This window comes from Girardinichthys multiradiatus, chromosome 13 (genome assembly GCF_021462225.1).
Source record: "Girardinichthys multiradiatus isolate DD_20200921_A chromosome 13, DD_fGirMul_XY1, whole genome shotgun sequence".
NCBI classification, from domain to species: domain Eukaryota; kingdom Metazoa; phylum Chordata; class Actinopteri; order Cyprinodontiformes; family Goodeidae; genus Girardinichthys; species Girardinichthys multiradiatus.
Genome location: NC_061806.1, coordinates 40,734,467 through 40,761,924, shown reverse-complemented (window position 1 = coordinate 40,761,924; position 27,458 = coordinate 40,734,467). Strand labels below are relative to the sequence as shown.

Here is a 27,458-nt window from a genome sequence, read left to right as displayed (position 1 = left end):
AAATGTAACTGCATGTAAAAAAAACATTAAGTGTGTCTTCCAGCAGTAAACACAACATAGTAATCCAATAAATAAAATACGAAACCACGTGGAAGAAAAATCACCAAAATAGCCATATAAGAAGAAAAACTTTTTATTAAACAACGTCTGCTCAGAAGAGACAAAGTTGGCCACAAGTAAACCATAGCACAGCATTTTATGCAATATGCATACACTTGTTATTTTACATTTCTTAATACTACGATTACTCAATAAAAAATGTTATGTCATATTTGCACATAAGATACATCTGCACTGTTGCTCTACAGTTCAAGTAGGAGCATGTTTAGATCTATAAGGTGCCTTAACAAAGTATTTGCTCCCTTACAGATTTCTTCTGTTTTGGTTTTTGTCAAACTGAAATGCTTCACATGATCACATAAGTTTATATCTCAGACAAAGATAATGAGTAAAACTATCAAAACCAGCCGTTGGCACAAACTAATCACACCCCCTTGTTAAATAATGAACAAACTGTGATAAACCAAACTGTTTGGAAAGTTGCTAGAAAAAATATGAAATTCTTTCATTTGAAGAGATTTATAGCACGTTATTACTAAAAAAAAGAGGTTATGGACTGAAGTTATTAGATATTATTTACTCCAGCTTCTACAAAGTTAGATATGCAGCACACTGATACGTGAGAATATTGAATCATTTATTAAATTACGCCTTTTCAACTGTGTGGATTCTCCTGTGATAAGTCAAACTAATTTTTTCACTGTAACTTTTTCTACAGGTCATACAAGAGAAAGGCTTCTCACTTGTGTGAGTTCTTATGTGGCGTGTTAAATGAGATCTTTCGCTGAAATTGTTTTCACAGGACAAAGGTTTCTTACACATGTGAGGTGTCACGTTATGCTGTAAACTATTTTCTGGACCATACCTTTTCCAGAAGCACATGGCAAAGGCCTCTCACCTGTATGACTTTTCATATGATAAGTTAAATACTCCTTTCGACTGAAGCTTTTTCCACGCATGAGAAAGGCTTCTCAGCAGCATGAGTTCTCATGTGATGATTTAAAATGTTTTTTTTTTGGCTAAAAGTATTTCCACAGAAATTACACAAGAAAGGCTTCTCATCTGTGTGACCTCTAAGGTGATAAGTTAAACTGCTTTTCTGAGTGAAACCCTTTCCACAGGTTTTACATGAGAAAGGCTTCTCTGCTGTGAGGATTCTCATGTGAATGATTAAAATACTTTTGTGACTGAACCTTTTTCCACAAGTAATACAAGTGAAAGGTTTCTCATCTTTGTGACCTTTCATGTGATAAACTAACTTACCTTATTGACTAAAACTTCTTCTACAGGTCATACATGAGAAAGGCTTCTCACCTGTGTAAGTTCTCATGTGTCTAGTCGAGAAACTATTTTGAGAAAACATTTATCACAAATTTTACAAGAATATAAATTCAGAGTGAATTTTCTTGTGCCTTTGTAGTATTGAAGTTCTGGAGTCGTCTTTATGCTGTCTGGTTTTCTGACAGCTCTTACTTTGTTTTTTTCTTTGTTTCTCTTCATCTCTCCTTCATTCTGAATCTTCAAGATCACTTTCTTCAAGATCTTGGTTTTTGATGTCGAGAAAGTTCTGGGAGATGAGTTGGTTCCTGTTTGGTTCTGGATCACTGTGAAACTTTTCCTCAAATGCAGGAGTCACTATAAAGGTACCAGTCTCCTTCTTCAACACAAGCTGCTCTTCATCTCAACTGATCCAGTCAGGAGGTTCTTGTTCTACCGCTTTAATCTGTGCACGTTCAGGTTTCTCCTTCTCCTTTTTTCGTTTGTGGATGTTCCATTACCTCCTGCTCCTCTTTTATTCGCAGATGTTCTACCTCATCTTGATCCTCTTTCATCTGCACAGGTTGTGGTTCCTGCTGATCTAAACTGGAGTTCCTCTTCTGGTTACATAGCTGCTGGTCCGTTAAAACTTTGTCCCACTTATAGGCATAATTTTGTGGATGGTCTGGACAAAAACAAGACAAGACAGGCTTTTTAAACCGAGTTAAAGAAAGCACATCATTTTTATTACTCGATAGATCTGAAGACACGATCCTGAAATAAAATGTTTGAGTTACTCAACCAGATGTTCTCAGCCTTTATCCCGGCTTCTGCTTAGCTGTAAAGTTTTTAAACATTTTCATGTCAAAATTCCATACTTATTCAGACTCAAATTACAAGAGTTGTCAATTTTTTAGCTCAATTGTAAAGCCTAAATCCAAAAGGTCACAGCAAATTTATGATAGATATTTTTACAGTGACCAGTCTTGTCAGTGGTCAACAAAAAATGAACAAACCAAATAAAAAGTATTTTTTATACTATTTTCTTTTACCAGATTAAGCCAGACCTGCAAAACGCTTAAAATCATATTCCATACTTTTCCAGACTGGGTTACATCCCTGGATCTGGGTATGACTATATCTATAATGTGGGATCTTGCATCTGGGGCAAACATCTGGAGAAAGATCTTAAACATCAGCTTCAGATTTGAGATGTTTTGATTTTGTCACATTCATCAAGCCTAGAAATGAAGCCACAAAAATAGACCGCAACAAGCAGGTGGCCTCTCCCGACTTATATTCCCCTGCAGGTGTAGCCAACAGCCACTCTTGGGACGATGCGTCATCTGAACATCTGCAGTCTCAAGAATGATGTTTTTAACCTTTTAGCACAATCCTAATGTTGTTAACAGTGTATGAACTTCACTTTCATATCTTGATAGTCAGGGTCTGTATTAACCCTAACCCTCAACCTTTCTTTAAAGGGATTTTACAATGTCCTGCTGTCCAATCTAACAGGGGTCACAGATTGATCTGGTGCTTAAGTGATGATCTAAACCAATTTGAAAGAATATTACATGTGTTATAAAGATGAGGTTGGTGATATGACAGCAGACCACTGGTCTGATGGTTTAATCAACACTCCAGTGTTACTTTTTCTTGAGGAACCATGGTTTGAAACCCTGCTGTTTTCATAATTTTATTTAGTTTCATGTGTTTGGTTTTTACTTAATCTTTTATACCCTTGGCAATTGAGAATACATAATGTTTTATTTCAGTTTTTATATGAGACAGGGTGGTGGGTGGTGCTCCTTCCATGCAGCCCGCTGCAGCTGCCTTTGATCTGAAACAACATGAACGTCATGGATTTACTCCTGTAGGAAAATTTTTAACACACAATAATAAAGTCAGATGTTCCATCTGCTTATATGTTATTGCTGCATAAAGAGAACAGCATAGACGAGGACAGATAGGTCTTTTAAAAGATATAACAATTGCAGAGCATGAAATAGTTATTAGTTAACTAGCAAATGATACCACTTTATTTTGAAAGGATGCTGCTCATATATCATATGCTCTGGATATAATAAGGTCTTTTTCCAACGCATGTAGATTGTATTTGAAAATCACTAAGTGTAAACTCTTTGTCGTAAAAGATTCTGATTACCTCTCAACAGCTGATATTCCCATCAAGGAGGCAACTACATACTTGGGAGTCTATTAGCAAAATACAGTATTTTAAACTTTACCATTATTATAGAAAAAACACACAAAAAAAAAAGTCATCAATGGCTTCTGAAGGGTCTGTCCCTGAAGGGTCTAACCTTAATTACCTTCGCTGCCCTTTCATTACACATAGGCAGTAAAACAATCAAGACATAGACCAGATAATTGTCCAATTTTTATGGAAAAATAAAACATACTACATAAAATAATCTGTTGTTATGAATACAAACGATAATGAAGGGCTACATTTTCTAGATTTGAATACTCTGAATAATACCTTCAAGATTAACTAGATTAAGAAATTAATAAAAAGCAAACCTCACTGTGGAATTATTCTCCCAACTATTTCTTCTCAAAAGTTGGAGGGCTAAATATGTTTTAGGGTTCGATTACACTGTTGAAAAGATCACCTCTCTAACTTGCATAAACAGACATTACTTGCATGGTCTCAAATGTACAAACAGAATTTCTCACCACATCACTACTCAACATGGAACAACAGAGACATCTGTACAAAAACAAATCTCTCTTTTTCAAAGAAAGTTCATCAATAATATTAACTAGGTGGGTTATCAAAAAGCCTTAAAACATGTCCAGATACCTGTAACTTCCAGTTTGCTGAAGTATTCGATGCCATTCCTTCTGGTGTAGTTATGTTATTTAAAGGTTATGTTCCACCTTTTGTGTTTAATCCACATTTTGATGTAACTGACTCAACTATAGATCAGATTTGTTTTACTCAGTGTTGGGACCCCAGCCATGGGTACAACCTGATGGGCCAGTATGAACTTTTCTGGAACTTTCAAAATAAATCGCATTAATCTACTTCCAGCACAGCCAGGAAAAGGGGTAACAGCGGACTTCCCATGACGTCACTGTCCGAATAAAAACCCCGCTTTTGCAACAAACAGATCTCTTCCACGCAGGTCCCCAGAGGAACTGGATGGAGGGACACAGCGCGCTAATGTCTCTTTGTTGGCAAACAGACATAAACTCTTCAAAATGGATCCAAGAGTGTCATACGATCACACGATCATATGCACTAAGTTAAGTAGGAATGAATTGCTGTTTGTGTGTCTGGTTTTCATTCATGAACGGGGTAATTAAGCCACAAGCGTGGCTTGACTTTTCTCTCTGAGGTCTACAGAAGCAAACTGTGATCCAGAGAGTTCCCAGCAGAGACCCTGTCTCTACAACGCCGAATGAAGCCGTTTTCCTGGTCTGAAGGAAGGACAACGGGACCGTATCACCGTGGCTACAGCAGTAACGTGCAGTTTGGACGGCCGACAGAACGAGACGCCCCACCCAACAGCTACGGAGCTAACCCTTTGTTCAATGTGGATGCTTTCTTCAACTTTGTCGCCCCGGACAACTTTTCCTCAGCATGGTTCATGAAAGAGGTAGTTTTGGGCAGAGAGAAGTAGTTTAGAATTAAATAATTTAAACATTTTTCATTTTATGACGTTTGGTTTTGTTGTGTTGAAAACTCAGTCATCTTAGTGCTAGCAGATTATCTGCTCAGCACATGTGCTCAGTTTGTGTTCTGTGTTTGTGTTTTTATTAAAGTTAAGACAAACTTTATTTAAAGGGTGATTTTAAACACAGAAGATCGGCCATAACGCGCCGTCCACGCTTATGCATTTTAACCCTTTTATTAATGGTATTTTAAAGGTATGTTTTTTATTCTGATGATAAGCTATAAGCTTCTTTTGTTAGCTTTAACCGCTAACAGCTAAGAACTCATGCTTGCCTACGAAAGATCATTTACCCAAAAAGGTTGTTTGTTTTCAGTCTAGTAAAATAATATTTACCTAAATATTATTTTACTAAACTTGATAACTAACACAATTAAGCCCATTTCTCAAAGATTTGGTTCCTATACAAAATAATATTTCTTTAAATTTTAATAAACAAAGGCAGCTAATTAAACCCCGTTGAGAATTAGTCATCTAGAAGGTTGGTTTTATTCAACAGATCATTATTTAAAACATTATTTTATTTAAATAATATTTTATCTGATCTTGCATTGTGAATGGTTGTCCAAACGTTTGCTGATTATTGCCTAAGTTAGTTCCAAAACTAACTTAACTTCATTTCCAGATTCTTCAAGATAATCCTTGGTTCTCAAACATAAACATTGCATGGTAATGTTGCATCTCTCTTTTGGTCATAATTATCAATCATCTTTAATCAACTTGTTTATATTGTACATAGTCCATTAGTCTTCATTATTCTTTAATTCTGCTTGGTAGTTTAGTTGGATTGTTTTAGCAAAGTAAAGAGTTTGTTGATTGAAATATGTTTGACTTTGAGTTGACTTATTTTTGTTAATAAATTCTTGTATTTTAAGAAATTGTGTGAATTTATTCCATATATGTGCAGAGTTTATGCTGTTCAATAATGTCAGAGCTCTTCTCACACCTTTCTATTTTGTCCTAATACCATCACCTTACTGGGCTGGTATTCACATGACAACCCTTAACAGACCCAAATATTTATTAAAATATGAAAGTATTAATATTAAATAATATATTCAGATTCATAATCACAACATTAGCTAAGAGTTCAAACAACCCTTTCATAAATAACATTTTAAAAAACTTTAATCGACAACCCTTGTCCAAAGGTTTTCCCTAGTTTCTCCCATCAGTAAAGCGTTAGCATCGCTGCTGTTTCGTACCTATTCGGTGTAAGATGATCAGGGGGATCCGGCTGAAATCCAGCAGTCTGTGCTGACCATCCATCTCTTCCTTGGACTTGACGATGATTCCTTTAAACTCATGATTGCCACAACATTCCAGTATCCACTAAACAGAGGAAGACATAGCTGTACATCATAATACAAATTGTAATTGTCTATTAAATCTATCACCAACAAAAATGTATGGAACTGAAAATCTTTGCTTATTGTGTCAAATATTGCTATTTCATAAACATGTGATTCATTGCAAATTATCAAATACAAATCCTCTATTTATTTAGATAATTTTTTTATCACGTCACACAGGTTAGAGGCCTTTTTTGTTTTTTAACGGTAACTAAATGTTTGCATTAAAAGTCTCTTTCACAAAACATTACCTGGGGGAAAAAAAATTATCATAGAGCTTCCTTTGGTCATTCATAAATACGGTGCACTATTTGGATAACGGATTAAACGTCACATGAAGAGGCTTACAAAGGAATTGCCATATGTCTGATGGTCTGAGTCTGTTGGTGTAGTTTAAATTATCACGTTTTTAAGGTCTATGTTTCTGTTTTAGTTGCTGGATTTAAAAAAGTTGACAAATAATTTTATTACTGTTCTTGTCAATAAAAAGAACATCTGAATTAGCCAAAATCAGAATAGGAAGATCAGATTTTAATGGCTGTTTGGAAATTAAGGTTATTCTACAGTGAAGAACAATTCTTGTGGTTTATATGAGCTTGAATTCATTGGTGCTTCGCGTTGACCATTAAGGAGAATGAAATCTGCCTTTTAGGAGGGCCTGGCAACATTTCTAGGGAACAGGACACTGAGAGCATGGGGTTAACCCATCTTATTCATCTTGTTCTAACTAAGACAATAAAAAATGTTCCCTTGATAGATCATGAGAAGTAATCATCAATAAACTGATTGTGTTTTATGGTGCTATTAAGAGTGATCCTTATAAGGAAGCAAACATGCCTTAATTCACCCTTTTGGTTATTAGTAATCTTGCTAGATTATAAAGGACACTGCATTTAAAACTCATTGAAGGCACAGCGATCAGAATCACATATGCTTCATAATTGGCCAATTGTTTTGTGCTGATGGAAAATAAATTTCATAAATAAGGAAGATAAAGTATATTATTTTTATTCATTGTAGAAGTTTAACGCTGGGATGAGACACAGGTCTTTTTCTGACCTGCGGAAAGTACAGGGGAGGAAAGCTGAAAAAATGACTCGGCCAAGATGTTACCAAGAAAACATAAACTTTGACTCTATAGAAGTAATATTTTATTAGCAACTTCGAACAAATCTGTTTATTATGTCTCACTGAAGACAGTTAAATCTATACATCTTCTACTTTGAAGCCATTTAAAGGCATCAAGTATGTAATAAGCTAAGCAGAGCTCAGCCTTCCTTGGGGACCAGAAAGACGGCCAGAGAAAGTTGACTTCTTCAGCCAATCAAAATTATATAGGCCATTGCATATGTTAGAATGGGTCAGATCTTAAGACTCTTCAAATAATAAGAAAACATGCAATAAGATCATTGGAGCCTAACAAAATCCGCATATTTCCATTGAATGCAGAACACATGATCAATACAGGAGACCCCTTAAAGTAGCACTGATCTGATCCATCTGATTCTTATTTATACAACAGAAAATCTATTTGGATATGTAATATGTTGAAATTAAAGGGGGAAATTTTGGCTTTTTCAAACAACATCAATTAGTTAAAACATAAGCCCTACTTAAGAAACGCACATAAATTGACCTTAAACATACATTGTGGGGGACCACTAGGGGGTTCTACTCACACACAGACTACAGGATATTAATATTTACAGATGTGTGTTTTTGTTGCATTCTGTTACTGATACTCTGCACAGACATCCTTAGTGGATAGCTGTATGTACTGGTAAGCTCAGTAAAACATTAAGATCTTTTTGTAAATGGGGCAATTTGGACATGAGGCAACAGGTAAAATACTCAAGCACCTCTAGTTCCCCCACTCACCCCTGATATGTACAGGGGTTGGACAATGAAACTGAAACACCTGGTTTTAGGCCACAATAATTTATTAGTATGGTGTAGGGCCTCCTTTTGCAGCCAATACAGCGTCAATTTGTCTTGGGAATGACATATACAAGTCCTGCACAGTGGTCAGAGGGATTTTAAGCCATTCTTCTTGCAAGATAGTGGCCAGGTCACTACGTGATACTGGTGGAGGAAAACGTTTCCTGACTCGCTCCTCCAAAACACCCCAAAGTGGCACAATAATATTTAGATCTGGTGACTGTGCAGGCCATGGGAGATGTTCAACTTCACTTTCATGTTCATCAAACCAATCTTTCACCAGTCTTGCTGTGTGTATTGGTGCATTGTCATCCTGATATACGGCACCGCCTTCAGGATACAATGTTTGAACCATTGGATGCACATGGTCCTCAAGAATGGTTCGGTAGTCCTTGGCAGTGACGCGCCCATCTAGCACAAGTATTGGGCCAAGGGAATGCCATGATATGGCAGCCCAAACCATCACTGATCCACCCCCATGCTTCACTCTGGGCATGCAACAGTCTGGGTGGTACGCTTCTTTGGGGCTTCTCCACACCGTAACTCTCCCGGATGTGGGGAAAACAGTAAAGGTGGACTCATCAGAGAACAATACATGTTTCACATTGTCCACAGCCCAAGATTTGCGCTCCTTGCACCATTGAAACCAACGTTTGGCATTGGCATGAGTGACCAAAGGTTTGGCTATAGCAGCCCGGTCGTGTATATTGACCCTGTGGAGCTCCCGACGGACAGTTCTGGTGGAAACAGGAGAGTTGAGGTGCACATTTAATTCTGCTATGATTTGGGCAGCCGTGGTTTTATGTTTTTTGGATACAATCCGGGTTAGCACCCGAACATCCCTTTCAGACAGCTTCCTCTTGCATCCACAGTTAATCCTGTTGGATGTGGTTCGTCCTTCTTGGTGGTATGCTGACATTACCATGGATACCGTGGCTCTTGATACATCACAAAGACTTGCTGTCTTGGTCACAGATGCGCCAGCAAGACGTGCACCAACAATTTGTCCTCTTTTGAACTCTGGTATGTCACCCATAATGTTGTGTGCATTTCAATATTTTGAGCAAAACTGTGCTCTTACCCTGCTAATTGAACCTTCACACTCTGCTCTTACTGGTGCAATGTGCAATTAATGAAGACTGGCTACCAGGCTGGTCCAATTCAGCCATGAAACCTCCCACACTAAAATGACAGGTGTTTCAGTTTCATTGTCCAACACCTGTATGTGAGTCTGCATCAGCTATTAAAAGCATAATGGAGTAGATTTTGTACCAGAGGAAGGAAGACATATGATATACCAAAAGCAACAGAGAAAAAAGTAAGGGGTGTTGGGGTGTCCCTGATGTGGATTTGAGGTATCATAGGACCTCTATATAATGTGCAGACTGTAAAAAAGAGGCCTGTGGAAAAAAGGTAGATGTATATATAAAACTCTAAAACTAGTATTATTCCCCATATGTCTACCATTAGTAGAGAAGAGAAGACAAAGGTAACATATAAATCTCTTTTAACACATCTATTTTGATTAAGGTCTTGTGCAAACATACTGGAAGATGCAAACAGGAAATAACCAAAACAAAGGGCCAAACCTGCATTTCAGTCTCAAATGAATTCATATAACTACTGATAATCAGTTTATGCAGTGAAATAAGGGGCTATAGTCTGGCGCCCACAATGTATTAAGGAAGAGAACGTTTAGAGATATTGTATAGCAGTGGTGCCCAAACGTTTTGCCATTGGGATCAAAAATGTTGAAGTTAAACGTGCATTTTTATCTGCTTAACAATAAACACATAATACTTTAATGAAAAAGCAAAGTAGTAGTAGATTTCTGTAAAAATCGATCTGTCATAGATCCGAGACATGAACAGGATCTCACAGGTTTGCCCAGTACAAAATATTAAACAAAAATACCATGAAATGTTGCATATTTTTGAGTGGATTATCTTTGTCTGGATTTCTATTTGTGTGTATTTACAGCAACAAGAACAGGATATGGCTCAATCTTGCTTTATTTAGTGAGTGGCTGTGACCACGACTGCTATTCAGTAAAAATTACTTGATGTTTGCAGTCTTATTCACTATCAAATTAAAAGCAAAAAATATGGTTGATCAAAAATGAATGCATTTACCTGTTTAATGTTTTAATTTGTATGTGTTTTCTTTGAAAGGCCTCTTATCTGTAAGAATTGCACCTAATATTTGTTTATGCGTATCTGCATCAACCGCCTAACCTGGCAAACCACATGTATGCCATTCTTCAGTTGTAATCTAATAACCCCGGGCTGCACTTTGGTAACCTCTGTTCTATAGCATCTAAAGGCATTTCAAATTTAATTAGCAGTAGTTTAACAAGAAAAGACAATTGGTCAGATGCATCCTATTGTAAAAGCCTCATAACAAAGGAAATATGGGTCCCACAGGGTTTAGGTTATAGCATGCATTAGAATGTGTCCAGTAATAACAATTTACTTCAAATAAAAGCAAAATATGCAACTGGATTGTGTGATCATTTTAGCTTTATAGAATCTGTCCAACATGTTTTTCATTGAATTCAGAGCGCATGAGCAATCCAGAAGAGCCCTCATCCAACTGATTCTTAATACTATAATCCAAAAATATTTTTAGAGATAATATACTTAAAATAAAGGATGAAAATTGTGACAATTTAAAGGAACCCATAATTTACAAAGCGTTTTTTTGATCGCTTGTGCTCATTCCGGTCCAGTAGGTGGCGGTAAGGCGCCTCACAGTTGGTTTGTTATCCGCCATGAAACGTCAACAAGAGGAGGAAAAGGAAAAAAATAGGATGAGCTGAGCTGGTCGAAGAGGAAATATTTATATTTAGATAGATATATTTAGAGGTTTTTTTTTTTTGTTTTTTTTTTTTGAAGAAGGATATTTTCAGTGATTTTACAGGAAGAATGTCTTCAGTTCAGCCTCAGCGAGAGTTAATCAATGAGCGGCAAGTAGCTCCAGCTGAAGAAACATTCACAGAGTTCAAAGAAATCATCGTCAAGGCCGAGGAAGAGAGCGATGATGAGCGCAATCTGCTTGATTTCACCCGGACACCTAAAATAATCTTACACCGAATAGGTATGAAACACCTGCAGTATGGTTTATTAATAATAATTGTTGGGCGCAGTTTAAAGCGTTCGCTCCTGAGGCTTTACAATAATAGAGACCTGTTTCCACAATATGAATGTGTTCATACGTACAAAGGTAGACAGCAAACCTATATTATTAAAACTGCTTTTTATGTCGAAAAACCGGAGCATCGACATGAAATTAAGAGCGGATACAAATACCTGAGTCGATTTTCCCTGTTATCTCTCTAGTGTTCTTCACGGAGTACGTTGAACAAATTTGGACGGATATTCAGAGCATCGAGCTTCCGGTCCTAAACGAAGCCCAAACGATACCCTTCTCTAACCGCAGTGAGCGGGACAACAGACTACATGGTTGTTTTAATCAAAACGTGTCGGCCTTAGAACTCTATAAATAACCGTGGTCTTAATGTGCAGCCTCTTATGCCGACCGTTTTACAAAGTGCAGCATCCTGCTACAAAATATTCTGTATCTTAACCGATTCTAGTGTTTCTGGACGCCAATTGAAGCCTGTAAATTGCTCAACCACCAATGCATTGGGGAAAAAAGCTAACGTAGTGGTAATTTTATGTGGATGTATTTAAATATTAATTTGAAATGATCAAAATGTGCAATAATATCTCATCTGCAAACTGTATCCTAGTCAAACTCGCCTCAAACATCTTTGGGCTGGTAGTCATTATGCTACAACTATCAGATGGATTATAGTTCTAACACATTTTTTGTAATTATTCTTAATGTATATACTCAATATACAATATATTCACAATTTCTTACTCTACAGGAGAGGGGTGTTTAATACCTTGTCTATTATTGGTTGTAGTGTCACCAAATAAACCTCAGGTATACCCAGACTCCAATTTGTGACAGTAACGTGTTTATTAATGATTTTAGTGGCACCAGTTTAATACAGCAGTTTATTTAAAGGAAAAGTTTTCAATATTTTAAAGGATTTGTTACTGATATAATCAGTATTTTGTGTATTATTAAAGTGCTGTTATTTGTTTACACTCAGTGCCATGTTAGCAAAAGATCAAGAGTATGAAGACAGAAATGTGTTGGTCTTCAAATATTTTGGCTAAAGCCAATATAATCTAACATAGCCAAAATGTATTCTTTAATACTATCACTCTGAATGTCTTCATGAATGTTAAAGATCACAGCTATAATGACCTTGCTGGAATTTACCACCTAATCAAATAAGAATTCTTAGAACTGATCTAAAAATGTAGTTTAAATGCCTGGTAGATGATGCAAAACTACAAACAGAACTAGTTTTAGAATACAATAGAAATACAAATATCTTGTATTTTCCCACAGTGGGAAATTCAGGTCTACCATCAGCAAACTGAAAGGCAAATGGAAGCATTTAAATGCACACAAAGATAAAACATATAAAAGCAAACAAAAAATAAGAATAAGACACTGTACAGTAATTGACATATGTACAACAAAAGGAAAAAATATTATAAAGTTATTAAAAATAGCATACTCAAATTTAATGAAACGTGCAACTGAGTTGGGTGATTTAGAAGTGTCAAAAATGCACATGTATAATTGTGCATAAACAACAACAGACTATATACAAGAAATTAAAATGTGCAAAAACAGCAGGGCTGTGAGCCATTGAGTCTGTTGGGAGCAGTAGTGGTTTTAAAGTTAAACATCTGCTGGGAGGAAGGATTTGGGATAATGTCTATCACTGAATGAGCTCTCCAGTTCTGCAGTGCACTTTGGATAAGAAAAACCAAGAGTTAGCCTAAGATTAATTGGCCTAAGATTAATCAATAAATCAGATTGAAACATGAATGTTGGTCTTCCAACTTTACCAGTATTTCAGGTAATGGGAAAATCAGGAGATGGCATATTATACTAACACAATCCTCCTGCTACAACCAGGTTTATTTAAGACAAATCAGTCTATCACAAATCTATCTCAAGTTATTAAGTTACAAAGTCTATGAAGAGAAAGATATTATGTGTTGTTCCACAATGGTGGGAATGACCTACCAAGCACTGCCAGCTAGGGGCATCCCTGACCATCTTCTAGAAAGGTAGAGCTTTTTAGAGAGCATCTCCTACCCTAGTCTTCATGATCTCATCATTTGTGGTATGGTTTTAATCAATATAATCTGAGCTGTAGACAAGACACCAAGTGGGATAATGGGTGGGAAACAGTACAAAAGCTGCAGCTACAACTCTGCTTCCTGGTCTGGAGCCTTGGTTGTCATTGCTTGGCAGAGCTAATAAATTCAGTTCAGTTTAAACATCACAACATTTTCCTGCACAGTTTTTGAGATGATTAAAGGACAACATCTCTCAAAGTTTTATTTTGACAAAGACATTCTTCCTTGTTTGCCTGTCCAGATGTCCTACAGCCTTATGTTGTGAAGGAGGAGGTTCTTGCTGACAAGTTTCTCTTTAACCAAGACAACACTTCTAGTTTGAACCATGAGGAACCAGAACCGCTGAGGATAAAAGAAGAGCAGGAGGAGCTGGAACATCAGCAGATAAAAGAAGAGCAGGATGAGCTAGCACATCAGCAGATAAAAGAGGAGGAGGAGGAACCATCATGTCAGCAGATGAAAGGACAGGAGGAGCTGGCACATCAACAAATTAAAGAAGAGCAGCAAGAGCTGGAACATCAGCAGATAAAAGAAGAGATGGACAGTCAGGATGAGGAGCAAGTTGTAGAGAAGTGGGAGACTGATATCTTCATGGTGGCTAATACAAGTGGTAAAAGATACCACACAGAATTAAATAGAAAGCTAGTTCTTTCTCAGGACACTGTTAAGGCTGAGAACTTGGATCACCAAGGAAACAATCATAAAGATTCAAGATCGAAGAGAAATAATGCGCGGAAGCAAAATAAGAGCTTTTGGAAATCTAGACCGCATGATGACAACGCTGATAGTACAATACAAAGTGGGCTAAAAAAAACTACAAATTTGTATTCTTGTAGAATTTGTGATAAAACTTTTACAAAAAATTTCCTATTGACTAAACATTTCAAAATTCACACAGATGAGAGGCCTTTTTCATGTAAGATTTGTGGAAAAAGTTCCAGTCGAAAATGCCATTTAGCTGTTCACATGAGAACTCACACAGGTGAGAAACCTTTCTTGTGCAAGATTTGTGGAAAAGGTTTCAATCAAAAAGGTCATCTAAATATTCACACAAGAACTCACACAGGTGAGAGGCCTTTCTCGTGCAGGATTTGTGGAAAAAGTTTCATTCAGAAAGGTTTATTAACTGACCACATGAGCATTCACACAGGTGTGAGGCCTTTTTTGTGCAAGGTTTGTGGAAAAACCTTCCGTCTGAAAGCTGATTTACGTCGTCACATGATAACCCACTCGGGTGAGAAGCCTTTCAGTTGTAAGATTTGTCTAAAAACTTTTAGTCGAAAAGGTCGTTTAACTCTTCACATGAGAAGTCACACGGGTGAAAAGCCTTTCTCGTGCAGGATTTGTGGAAAACGTTTCTGTGAAAAAGATATTTTAATTGATCACATGAAGAGTCACACTGGCGAGAGGCCTTTCACTTGTAAGATTTGTGGAAAAAGTATGAGTCGGAAAGGTGGTTTAAATGTTCACATGAGAATTCACACAGGTGAGAAGCCTTTCTCGTGCAAGATTTGTGGAAAAAGTTTCTGTGAAAAAGGTTTTCTCAGTGTTCACATGAGAATTCACACAGGTGAGAGGCCTTTTTCATGTATGATTTGTAGGAAAACATACACTCAAAAAGGTCATTTAACGGTTCACATGAGAACTCACACAGGTGAGAAGCCTTTCTCATGCACATTGTGTGGAAAAAGTTTCCATTACAAAGGTGGTTTAACTGAACACCTAATTATTCACACAGATGAGAGGCCTTTCTCGTGCAAGATCTGTGGGAAATGTTTCCGTGAAAAATGTCATTTAACTGTTCACATGAGAATTCACACAGGTGAGAAGCCTTTTTCATGCAAGATTTGTGAAAAATGTTTTCGTAAAAAAGGTCATTTAACTGTTCACATGAGAATTCACACAGGCGAGAAGCTTTTCTCATGCAAGATTTGTGAAAAACGTTTCTGTAAAAAATGTAATTTAACCCTCCACATGAGAATTCACACAGGGGAGGAGCCTTTCTAATGCTAGTTATGTGGAGAAAGTTTTTGTGATAAAGGATTTTACTTTAACCATTCACATAGTGAGAGGCCGGTTTTGTGTATGATTTGTAAAATGTTTATCAGAAAGATAATTTGACTGAGTACATTAGAAGGCACATTGGTGAGGTAAATAGGTTTATTAACTGTACATATGAGTATTTAAACAGTTTAGAAGTCTTAGCGATGTATGGAAAAGGTTTGTTCCAATAAGTTATTTGAATAGTCAAGCAAGCTAAACGACTTTTCTGAGAACAAACCACAAAAAAGGCTTTAATCAAAAGTCTTTCCCACAAAACACTTCTATCATAAACCCCTCTGAGATTTTCCTCTCTGAGCTGCCTCTGGTATGTCAGAAATTACAAGTCAGTATCCACCATGCATGACTTTTATAAAACATTTAATAATTGTCAGAAAACTCCCAAAAGACTAAACAAACTGAGAAATTGCTTGAGAACTCAGTCAAGAAGCTGCGGCCTGTATTTTAAAATTTATCAGATTACATTGTTGGTGTCATTTTTCAATGTGACAATTTATCATCAAAGTTTTATCACATTAAGAAAATGTAAATGCTGTTTAAATAATAAAAAAAGAAACCAAAATCTGCAGCTCCTCCTATTTTAACCTAACTTTTCAACTTTTAATGGATGGATTTTCAAGTGTAAAGTTCTGTACCAACTAATTGTGTGGTGACGTTTTTTATTCCACAGAAGCTCTGAGAAAATGCTGTCTCTCTGTTTTCTAAGAGTTTGTAATTTAACGTTTTATTCAATTCTGCTCTTTCTTGCTGCATCTGTTTTCTATAGATTTCCATCTTTATGTGATGGATGAACCCAAATTTTACTGAGACACATGATACCTTGAAATGTATTTGTATGTTTTGCTTTCAGTTTGTATGGAGTGGAGTTCATAAAGCCATTACAAATACTTATGGATGTTTACATAAAATGTAGAGCTGTATTAAAATGCTAAATTAAATGCATGGGACATGAAAAGCCAATAACTGAGCTCTGGAGTTGTTACAGAAAGTTCATGTTGATAAAACATTCATATAACCTTCTGGCCACAGTCAGTTGAATGTTGGAATTTGGTTAGTCAAATTTGAATGTTGTCAGGGAGAGTGAACTGGAAACTGATTCATCTGTAAATACAACTGCTGGTCATAAAATTAGAATATCATGAAGAAATTGATTTATTTTAGTAATTCTATTCAAAAAGTGAAACTTGTATATTATATTTATTCGTTGCACACAGACTGATATATTTCAAATCTTTACTTATTTTAATTTTGATGATTATAACTGACAACTAATGAAAACCTCAAATTCAGTATCTCAGAAAAGTAGAATATTACTTAAGACCAATACAAAAAAGGATTTTTAGAAATGTTGAAAACTGAAAATATGAACATGAAAAGTATGAGCATGTACAGCACTCAATACTTAGTTGGGGCTCCTTTTGCCTGGATTACTGCAGCAATGCGGCGTGGCATGGAGTCCATCAGTCTGTGGCACTGCTCAGGTGTTATGAGGGCCCAGGTTGCTCTAATAGTGGCCTTCAGCTCTTCTTCTAGTTGGTTGGGTCTGGCTTATTGCATCTTCCTCTTGACAATACCCCCTAGATTTTCTATGGGGTTAAGGTCAGGAGAGTTTGCTGGCCAATTAAGAACAGGGATACCATGGTCCTTAAACCAGGTACTGGTAGCTTTGGCTCTGTGTGCAGGTGCCAAGTCCGGTTGGAAAATGAAATCTGCATCTCCATAAAGTTGGTCAGCAGCAGGAAGCATGAAGTGCTCTGAAACTTCCTGGTAGACGGCTGTGTTGACCTTGGACCTCAGAAAACACAGTGGACCAACACCAGCAGATGACATGGCACCCCAAACCATCACTGACTGTGGAAACTTTACACTGGACCTCAAGCAACATGGATTCTCTTCCTGCAGACTCTGGGACCTTGATTTCCAAAGCAAATGCAACATTTACTTTCATCAGAGAACATAACTTTGGACCACTCAGCAGCAGCCCAGTCCTTTTTGTCTTTAGCCCAGGCAAGACGCTTCTGACGCTGTCTCTTGTTCAAGAGTGTCTTGACACAAGGAATGCGACAGCTGAAACCCATGTCTTGCATACATCTGTGTGTGGTGGTTCCGGAAGAACCGACTCCAGCTGCTGTCCACTCTTTGTGAATCTCCCCCACAATCCTCTCCAGGGTGCGGTTATCCCTATAGCTTGAACACTTTTTTCTACCACATCTTTTCCTTCCCTTCGCCTCTCTATTAATGTACTTGGACTCAGAGCTCTGTGAACAGCCAGCCTCTTTAGCAATGACCTTTTGTGTCTTGACCTCCTTGGTCAAGGTGTCAATGGTCGTCTTCTGGACAAATGTGAGGTCAGCAGTCTTCCCATGATTGTGTTGCCTACAGAACTAGACTGAGAGACCATTTAAAGGTCTTTGCAGGTGGTTTGAGTTAATTAGCTGATTAGTGTGTAGCACCAGGTGTCTTCAATATTGAACCTTTTCACAATATTCTAATTTTCTGATATATTGAATTTGAGGTTTTCATTTGTTGTCAGTTATAATCATCAATATTAAAAGAAATAAACATTTGAAATATATCAGTCTGTGTGTAATGAATTAATTTAATATACAAGTTTCACTTTTTGAATGGAATTACTGAAATAAATCATTGTTTTCATGATATTCTAATTTTATGACCTGCACATGAAAAAGAGACACATATTTACAGATAGCAGCAGGAAGCTTATGTTTATTTAATTCTCCCTTTCCCACTTCTTCAAATTGTTCTCATTTTTTTAAGTGGTCGTTGGCAAAAGAGTAATTGGTGCAATAATGCACCAATTACTGAATAAGAAGATCATTGTAGCTAATAGGCTGCATTATGAGCCAGATACATACAGTCTAACCCAATGTTATTAATTCCACTGGCAGGTTTAGAGTTAAAGATGTTTTCATTCAGTTAAGAAACTGCTCTCTGATTGGAAATGACACAGGCTTCTCCCAAAGGAAAAGACTGTGTACATGGTGTATCACTGAGGAAAAAAACAATTATTTCTGTTTTTATTTACATTTCAAAAATGAAATGCCACGTCCAAAGTTATTTATACCCTTTTCAGTAATAAATGGAAAAGTCTGTATTGTCTTGTACCATATGTTTCCTATAATTTCTGACCAGGGTTTTTCATGTCTCCACTGATATCTTTGACCATAAATCTTTTGTAATGGGCTCCAAGCATTTCAGTTTGGAAGGCCTACTTGCATCCCCCTCATCATTAGCTATCTATCAGATTCAAGTCATGACTCATAAGGATCTTAAAACGTTAATGTTTTCATCAGCTATCCATTTCTTCAACACATTAGCTTTGGATTTTGGGTCATTGTTTTGCAGAAATGTCCAATGTTGCCCAGTACTAAGATGAGGGGGCATCTTGGTACTGGGCAATAATCAAAATGGAAATAAAAGTAGGCAAACATGTCTTTTAAGTTTGCTGAAGTGCACTGCTTATACTTTGTCATAGCTGACTCATTAAAAAGCCTTAAAGGTATGTCATGATTTGGAGGGTTTCCAATTTAATACTGAATGATTATATAATATAAATGTACTATATAAATATTTACATTTCTGAACAATGGAGGTCTCACTGGTTGAAAGGTCAACACTAACCAACCAGGAAATCAGTTCATAACAAGTATGGTCACAAATGTTTGGAATAATTATTTAATACAATAACATGGGATATAACAAACAGGGTATAACAAAAAAATAAAACAAAAGTAAAAAAGAAGAGTCAGTTATTACATTATGTATCTATATATACAGTACAGACCAAAAGTTTGGACACACCTTCTCATTCAAAGAGTTTTCTTTATTTTCATGACAATTTAAATATTGTAGCTTCACACTGAAGGCATCAAAACTATGAATTAACACATGTTGAATTATGTACTGAACAAAAAAGTGTGAAACAACTGAAAATATGTCTTATATTCTAGGTTCTTCAAAGTAGCCACCTTTTGCTTTGATTACTGCTCTGCACACTCTTGGTATTCTGTTGATGAGCTTCAAGAGGTCGTCACCTGAAATGGTTTTTCAACAGTCTTGAAGGAGTTCCCAGAGATGCTTAGTACTTGTTGGCCCTTTTGCCTTCACTCTGTGGTCCAGCTCACCCCAAACCATCTCAATTGGGTTCAGGTCCGGTGACTGTGGAGGCCAGGTCATCTGGCGCAGCACCCCATCACTCTCCTTCTTGGTCAAATAGCCCTTACACAACCTGGAGGTGTGTTTGGGGTCATTGTCCTGTTGAAAAATAAATGATGGTCCAACTAAACCCAAACCGGATGGAATAGCATGCCGCTGCAAGATGCTGTGGTAGCCATGCTGGTTCAGTATGCCTTCAATTTTGAATAAATCCCCAACAGTGTCACCAGCAAAGCAACCCCACACCATCACACCTCCTCCTCCATGCTTCACGGTGGGAACCAGGCATGTAGAGTCCATCCGTTCACCTCTTCTGCGCCGCACAAAGACACGGTGGTTGGAACCAAAGATCTCAAACTTGGACTCATCAGACCAAAGCACAGATTTCCACTGGTCTAATGTCCATTCCTTGTGTTCTTTAGCCTAAACAAGTCTCTTCTGCTTGTTGCCTGTCCTCAGCAGTGGTTTCCTAGCAGCTATTTTACCATGAAGGCCTGATTCACACAGTCACCTTTTAACAGTTGTTCTAGAGATGTGTCTTCTGCTAGAACTCTGTGTGGCATTGACCTGTTCTCTAATCTGAGCTGCTGTTAACCTGCGATTTCTGAGGCTGGTGACTCGGATTAATTTATCGTCCGCAGCAGAGGTGACTCTTGGTCTTCCTTTCCTGGGGCGGTCCTCATGTGAGCCAGTTTCTTTGTAGCGCTTGATGGTTTTTGTGACTGCACTTGGGGACACTTTCAAAGTTTTCCTAATTGTTCGGACTGACTGACTTTTATTTCTCAAAGTAATGATGGCTACTTGTTTTTCTTTACTTAGCTGCTTTTTTCTTGCCATAATACAAATTCTAACAGTCTATTCAGTAGGACTATCAGCTGTGTACTGTATCCACCTCCTGCACAACACAACTGATGGTCCCAACCCCGTTTATAAGGCTTGAAATCCCACTTATTAAACCTGACAGGGCACACCTGTGAAGTGAAAACCATTTCAGGTGACTACCTCTTGAAGCTCATCAACAGAATACCAAGAGTGTGCGGAGCAGTAATCAAATCAAAAGGTGGCTACTTTGAAGGACCTAGAATATAAAACATATTTTCAGTTGTTTCACACTTTTTTGTTCAGTATATAATTCCACATGTGTTCATTCATAGTTTTGATGCCTTCAGTGTGAAGCTACAATATTCATAGTCATGAAAATAAAGAAAACTCTTTGAATGAGAAGGTGTGTCCAAACATTTGGTCTGTACTGTATATCTATATATAGATAGATATCTATATGCATATATATATATAAATAGACATAGGTATTAAATATAGATAGATAGATAGATAGATAGATAGATAGATAGATAGATAGATAGATAGATAGATAGATATTAGACACCGATATATCAGAAGCAACACCGCTCTCGTTGTTTAATCTGCAGTTCACATTTCAGTCCGTTAGGTGGCGGTATTGTACCTTGTAGTTGGTCTTTCATCCACTGAAAAAGACTAAATCCGGAAAACGACCCTTGTGGGCGGAGACTGTTTGGAGTCTGGAGACGGTTATGGTTTGTGAGCGAGATGTTTGAGCGTCTCCAGTAAGAATGTCTTCAGTTCAGCTTCAGAGACGGTTTATCAACGATCAGCGCAAACTGCTGGATTTCACCCGGACACCCCTGATCATCTTACACCGAATAGGTATGAAACACCAGCCTTTTACTGATGGCAGAATCCTTTGATATATATTAAAAGGATTTATTCTCCCGATTTTAACGGGAGAATTTAAGGAAAGCTGTTGGATGTCATTTAGAATGTTAATATCTGAAGGCTTCTTAATGGAGATAAGTTGAGTAAATATTCCCTGGCTGTAAATGTTTTGATCCAGATAAATAGACAGCTGACTTTTCTTGTTAAAACGGCTCGTCTATGTAAAACAAATGGAGCAACGACGTTAAATTTAGAACTGTTACCTCTCTCTCTCTCTCTGTGTGTGTGTGTGTGTGTGTGTGTGTGTGTGTGTGTGTGTGTTAAGGACAAAGAGGGATTTGTTTGCATGAAGATCGGTAGGTTTGGTGCTTGTTTCAAGCCATGTTAGCAAGAGAGGCCAGAAAGTAGTTCTGCCCATGCCTGGTGTATTACGGTATAAGTAGGCGTGGTGGCTTCATTTAGCGAAATATTGTAAGTTGTTGCATTTAAAGGCTGATTTGTATCATCACCCTAAAATTCTGGCGCTAAATTTCTTTACTCAAATTTATATTCCAACCTTTCAACATTTCTGCTTGATTTTTACAGATGTGTTGGAAATTGTAAAACAGTCAGCAAATGATGAATGACATTATTTTAGTGGCTACAATACATATCAGTTTATTAATTTCTTATGGCTGCTTTATTTATAAAAAATGTCATATTTGCACAATTGATCGAGCTTCATTGAGCCTTAAAGCAAATATCTATTTACCTTATTTTATATGTGAGTTCCCAATCAAGAATTTGTCTTTGCAGATAATGGTTATATGTGGATCATACAGCTTAACAGATGTCCAGTTAAATAAATCACGTTTCCTACCTAATTTTGAAAAATATGGATTTTTCTTGACAATTTTTTCAGGTTTGAAGAAGTATGAAAATTGTGTTTAGAAACATGTTTGATTTTTTTCCGACTTTTTGCTCAGGTTAGGTTTTTTAAATGACGGATATCTAATTATGCTTATTGAATGCAGTAAGTTTTTACAAATATTTCTGTATACATTACATTCTTCACCTGTACCATTCATCAGTCAGCAATAGAGATACTCTGGATAAAGACCCATTCATACATACCCTCATTTCTAAGAGCAATTAAGATAAATCTTTGTTTTTTGACTGTGCAAAGAAGTTTTAGGACCCCAATAACCCACAAGAACATTCAGCATCTATGCAGATAAACCTTACGCAGGGATTTGAACCAAGGACCTCCTAGCTGCAAGGCAACATTTCTAACAATCGTTCCACTGTGCAGCCCATACCCAGCCATTTTTTGGCAGGCTCAAGAATTAAAGACTTTTGAATTAAGTTGGTCTATGCTAGTTTAGATGCCAACAAAGCAGTAAAATGGTGCTGTAACACACTCTGAATTAGGGATGGGTACCGAATTTGGTCCTTTTATTGGTACCGACCAAATTCCGTCGGTACTACCGAATACCGATTTACATAAAATCAAACAATACCATTTTTCGCTACATAAATGCATCATTGTGACACTAATGGAGTGGAAGAGTGGGTGATTTCCCATGTCGGACATAAACACAGCATTACATGTACAAGAGCGTAATGACGTCAGCAGCCGCTGGTACCATCAACAATGCATGTCTGATAGAAAGCGCTAGAAAGTATGGCTCCACTTTTCAAAATGCGATGCAGATTACGGTTGCTGCAATATTTGTGACGCAAAGTGCAAGACAAGAGGCGGGAATACTTCTAATCTGAGGAAGAACCTGGTTAAGCACAAGATTTTTTCAAGACTGAAGAGAGACATTCGGCGCCATTGGCACGCCTGCATCCGTTAGCAACTCGTCGTCTGCAACAACATGAGAGAAGAAACGTTTTAAGCAACTGAGACGTTACAATACAAACAGCTGGATGTTGTTTTAATATATTCATTAAAGTTTACATATTGAGCAATACATATGTTAAATTGAAAATTCTTGTGATTTTTATTATTTAATTAATTAACATTTACTGCTACATAAACACACACAAACGTACCGAAAACTGGTACCGTTGAGTTCTTGTATTGATTCCCAGGTACTGAGTATTGTCACCGTATTGGTTACCAATACTACCAGTACTCACATTGGAAACCAGTTTCAACATTGTTTTTTCAAGATCTATGGAACTGACAAATAAGACCAAGCAGTTCAAGGTGAAAATTTTGTACTGAAAATATCCAGAATGTCACGGTGAATTTGAAAATGTAAAGTGTGTTGGAATCTATAGAAATGTGATTCTCAATCACTTAGAGTAAGTCTCACTTTAGACTTGGAGTCACATGGCACTTTACCTGGTACAGTGTTTTGTTGACTCTATTTTTATTTGTTCATTTGAGGGTGCATTACTTTCCAAGGCATCTTTATAGGTATTAAATGATGAAAGTGTGCTTACTTTTCCTTAAACAAATAACCTGCCTTTCTTTCTGTCCAGACCTCTTACAGCATAATGTTAAAACGGAGAAAGCTCCTCCTGACGAGCAGATCCGCAGCAAGGAGGAACCAACATATCTTCAAGTGAAAGAAGAGCAGGATGAGCTAGAGGACCCGCAGATAAAAGAAGAAGAGACAGAGCTCTGCATCAGTCAGAGTGAAGAGCAGCTTGTGCTAAAGCACGACAATGATAACTTTGTGGTGACTCATAGTTATGAGGAAAAATACAACATTGCTCCAGAACTAACAAGGAACAGACTTGTATCTCATGAAGCTCCTGAAGCTGAGAACCAGAACCAGGAAGAAAACGATGATGAAGGCAGGGGATCCAAGAGAGAGGAAGAGAAGAAACAAAAAAGGAGGTGGCATAAAACCAGACATAATGAAATTTCTGACAAATCAAAACGAGAACTGCAAATGAAAACCCACAAAGGCAAGAATCTGTATTCTTGTAAAATTTGTGATTTATATTTTTCTCAAAATAGCCACTTGACTAAACACATGAGAATTCACAGACGTAAGCGGCCTTTGTCGTGTACTATTTGTGGAAAAGGTTTTAGTCAAAAAAGCCATTTCACTGATCACATGAGAATTCATACAGGTGAGAGGCCTTTCTCATGCAAGATTTGTGGAAAAAATTTAGCTCTAAAAGGTCATTTAACTGCTCATTTGAGAACTCACACAGGCGAGAAGCCTTTCTCATGTGTGACCTGCGGAAAAAGTTTCAGTCAGAGAAGTTCATTAGGTGTTCACATGACAATTCACACTGGAGCAAAGCCTTTTCCATGTATGACCTGTGGAAAATATTTTAGTTTAAAATGTAATTTAATTGTACACATGAGAACGCACACCGGCGAAAAGCCATTCCCATGTGAGGTTTGTGGAAAAAGTTTTAGCCGCAAAGGTCACATAACCGAGCACATGAGAATTCACTCAGGTGAAAAGCCTTTCTCCTGCATGACCTGTGGAAAAAGTTTCACTCGAAAAGGTCATTTAACTGATCACGTTAGAATTCATAAAGGTGAGAAACCTTTCCTGTGTGAGACCTGTGGAAAGAGTTACATTCAAAAATGTCATTTAAATGTACACATGAGAAGTCACACAGATTAGCAGCGTTTAGTTGTATTATAACTTCACTCAGCAGATTTCCGGCAGCGACAATCAGTCTTGGTCAGTTAAGCTTATAACAGCAGCAGGTTGATTTTTACCCCACTCGCCACCTTATTTAAGACAGCTTGATTATTTAAAAGTTATGTTCTTGTTTATTATAACGATTATTTTATATCCATTGCACTTGAAGAAAATTTATTGCCTTAAACATGATTTTTTTTTTCTAGTCACTATTTTGTTCAACCTTCACCCAAACCAACAGTTATTATTCAAACTAGTATTTATTCAAATGGACCATTTTAAATAAAACAAAATCACCAGTAAAGTGCACTTCAACAATCTTTGGAAAACAGAAAAAGCAAAATTGGAAAGAAAATTAACAATTTAATAAAAGGAAAAATATCAAATCTAATAATAAAACTGAGCAATTTCTACCAAACATTTTTGCACACTAGGCCTGAAAAGAACCGTCAGTCTAAATCACTTTAGGCCTTGCCGACCTTAGTTTGGGTCACTGTTCATGATTCAACATTAGCGAAGCGACTGGACAAACATGGCTTCCATGGAAGAGTTGCAAGGTGAGACCATTTATGGCTGAAAAGATCAGAAAGGACCAACGCACATTTGCCAGAGAAGGCCTTAATAATTCCCAAGATATTGGGAGAGTGGAACTTTTTGACTCAAACCCTTTTTTCTTTAAATTTGCTTCTACATGGGTGTAAAAATGATGCTGACAGTCAAACACAGGAGTGGTAGTGTGATGATCCAGGGCTGTTCTGCTGTTTCAGGACCTTGATGAATTGCTGTTATTAATGAAACCATGGCTGTCTGGCCATTAGTTCATGACCTTAACCTCAAGTGCACTTTGACCATGCGGCAGAGCAATGATTCCAAGTCGACTGTTTAATGGCTTAAATAGCCTAAATGAATTTTTGGAGCAGTCTTTTACTCGGATCTTATTTATATTATATTAAAATTTGATACATGTTCTGAAGTATTTGTAAGGTCAAATGGCAAAAACATAAATCTGTTTCAATACTTTTAATGGCACTCTGGCTGTAAAGTATGTGATTACTTTAATAAATTATTTTTCATTTCTGTTTGTGGCATCTTCCTGTACCTTGAAAATATCCTTGTTGGTGTCTTACTGTTGTCTTAATCAACTTCTTATCAATACCTAATTCATGATAAATCCCAACTATAAATGAAATGTGAGCCTGCTTTTTTATTCCATTGCATCATTCAGGGACCTCTTGCAAGCAGCCTTTATATTCCACAGTATGCTTTCTCCAACTGTCAATTGACAATTTTAAAATTTATTTGGAGCTGGTAAAAAAAAAAAAAGAAAAATTTAGATGTATTGTTGGAGGGGAACCAGAAAGGGAGATCATGTTTACATTGTTATGGACTGAAGGATCCTGACAACAGGAGAAACTTTTGTAGTCCAATGTTAGAATGTGAACATGTTTAAAAGGCTTTTTTCTATGTATTCATAGTGGATCTGAATGCTAGTTTATTGTAAAATGGACAGAACAAGTTCAAACATGCCAATTGTAGGGGTGTAATGACTATCAGCTATTGAGAAATTCAGTGCAAAAATACTTTATTGTGATTATCTTAGTATTTCTGCAGATGACAGGAGTCTGTCTTGTACTGGAAGTCTGAGGTGTACAGAGTGAAAAGGAATGGTGAGAGTACAGTCCCCTGTGGTGCTCCTGTGCTGCTGACTACCTGGTTAGACTCATAACCCTTCAGTCTCACAAACTGTGGTCTGTTTGTCAGGTAGTCTTTGATCCAGGAGATTGTTGAGGCCTCCACCTGAGTCTTCTGGAGTTTCTGACAAACCAAATCAGGTTGGATTGTATTAAATGTTCTGGAGAAATCAAAGAACATGATCCTCACTGTGCTGCTGGCTTTGTCCAGATGACAGTGGGTTTGTTGAAGCAGGTGTATGATGGCATCTTCAACTCCAACTCCACAGCGATAAGCAAACTGAAGGGGGTCCTGATGGTTTACTGTTTGCTTACTCAGGTGGGCCAACAGGAGTCTCTCTAGGACCTTCATGATGTGAGATGTCAGGGCAATAGGTCTATAGTCATTGAGGACTGATGGGTGAGTTTTCTTTGGTACCGGAACAAGACAGGAGGTCTTCCACAACACCAGAACCTTCTTCTGGGCCAGGCTAAGGTTGAAGAGGTGCTGCAGAATCCCACAGAGCTGCTCTGCACAGACCTTCAGGACTCTAGGGCTGACATGATCTGGACCTGCAGCCTTATTCCGGTTCAGTCTCTCCAGTTGCATCTTCACCTGACTTCTTGAGACACAGGTGGAAGGGGAAAGCAAAGGAAGCATCAGCATCTTCTGATTTGATTGAAGGCAAACATGTGAAAAGCAGAAGGGTCT

General features: G+C 37.4%; 1 protein-coding gene and 1 long non-coding RNA gene across 5 annotated transcripts; one reads left to right on the top strand and one right to left on the bottom strand.

The window, feature by feature from the left end:
- Positions 1-111: 111 nt before the first annotated feature.
- LOC124879087 lies at positions 112-11,725 on the bottom strand. The gene is made up of 3 exons (XR_007040950.1): positions 11,617-11,725; positions 6,224-6,350; positions 112-2,002 (listed from the first exon to the last, which is right to left on the bottom strand). It is a non-coding gene; the product is annotated as an uncharacterized LOC124879087 (long non-coding RNA).
- On the top strand, positions 11,014-26,153 carry LOC124879065 (gastrula zinc finger protein XlCGF57.1-like). 4 transcript variants are annotated; one of them, XM_047383363.1, is made up of 2 exons: positions 11,014-11,404; positions 11,647-12,270. In XM_047383363.1, exons 1-2 carry the CDS (start codon positions 11,233-11,235, stop codon positions 11,811-11,813), a joined length of 339 nt encoding a protein of 112 aa, XP_047239319.1. In that variant the 5' UTR covers positions 11,014-11,232; the 3' UTR covers positions 11,814-12,270. The 4 variants fall into 4 exon arrangements, with proteins under 4 accessions (XP_047239319.1, XP_047239317.1, XP_047239316.1 ...); XM_047383361.1 differs by lacking the exon at positions 11,647-12,270 and adding an exon at positions 23,947-26,153 and having other exon boundaries at positions 11,018-11,404; XM_047383360.1 differs by lacking the exon at positions 11,647-12,270 and adding an exon at positions 13,784-16,167 and having other exon boundaries at positions 11,024-11,404.
- Positions 26,154-27,458: the final 1,305 nt, after the last annotated feature.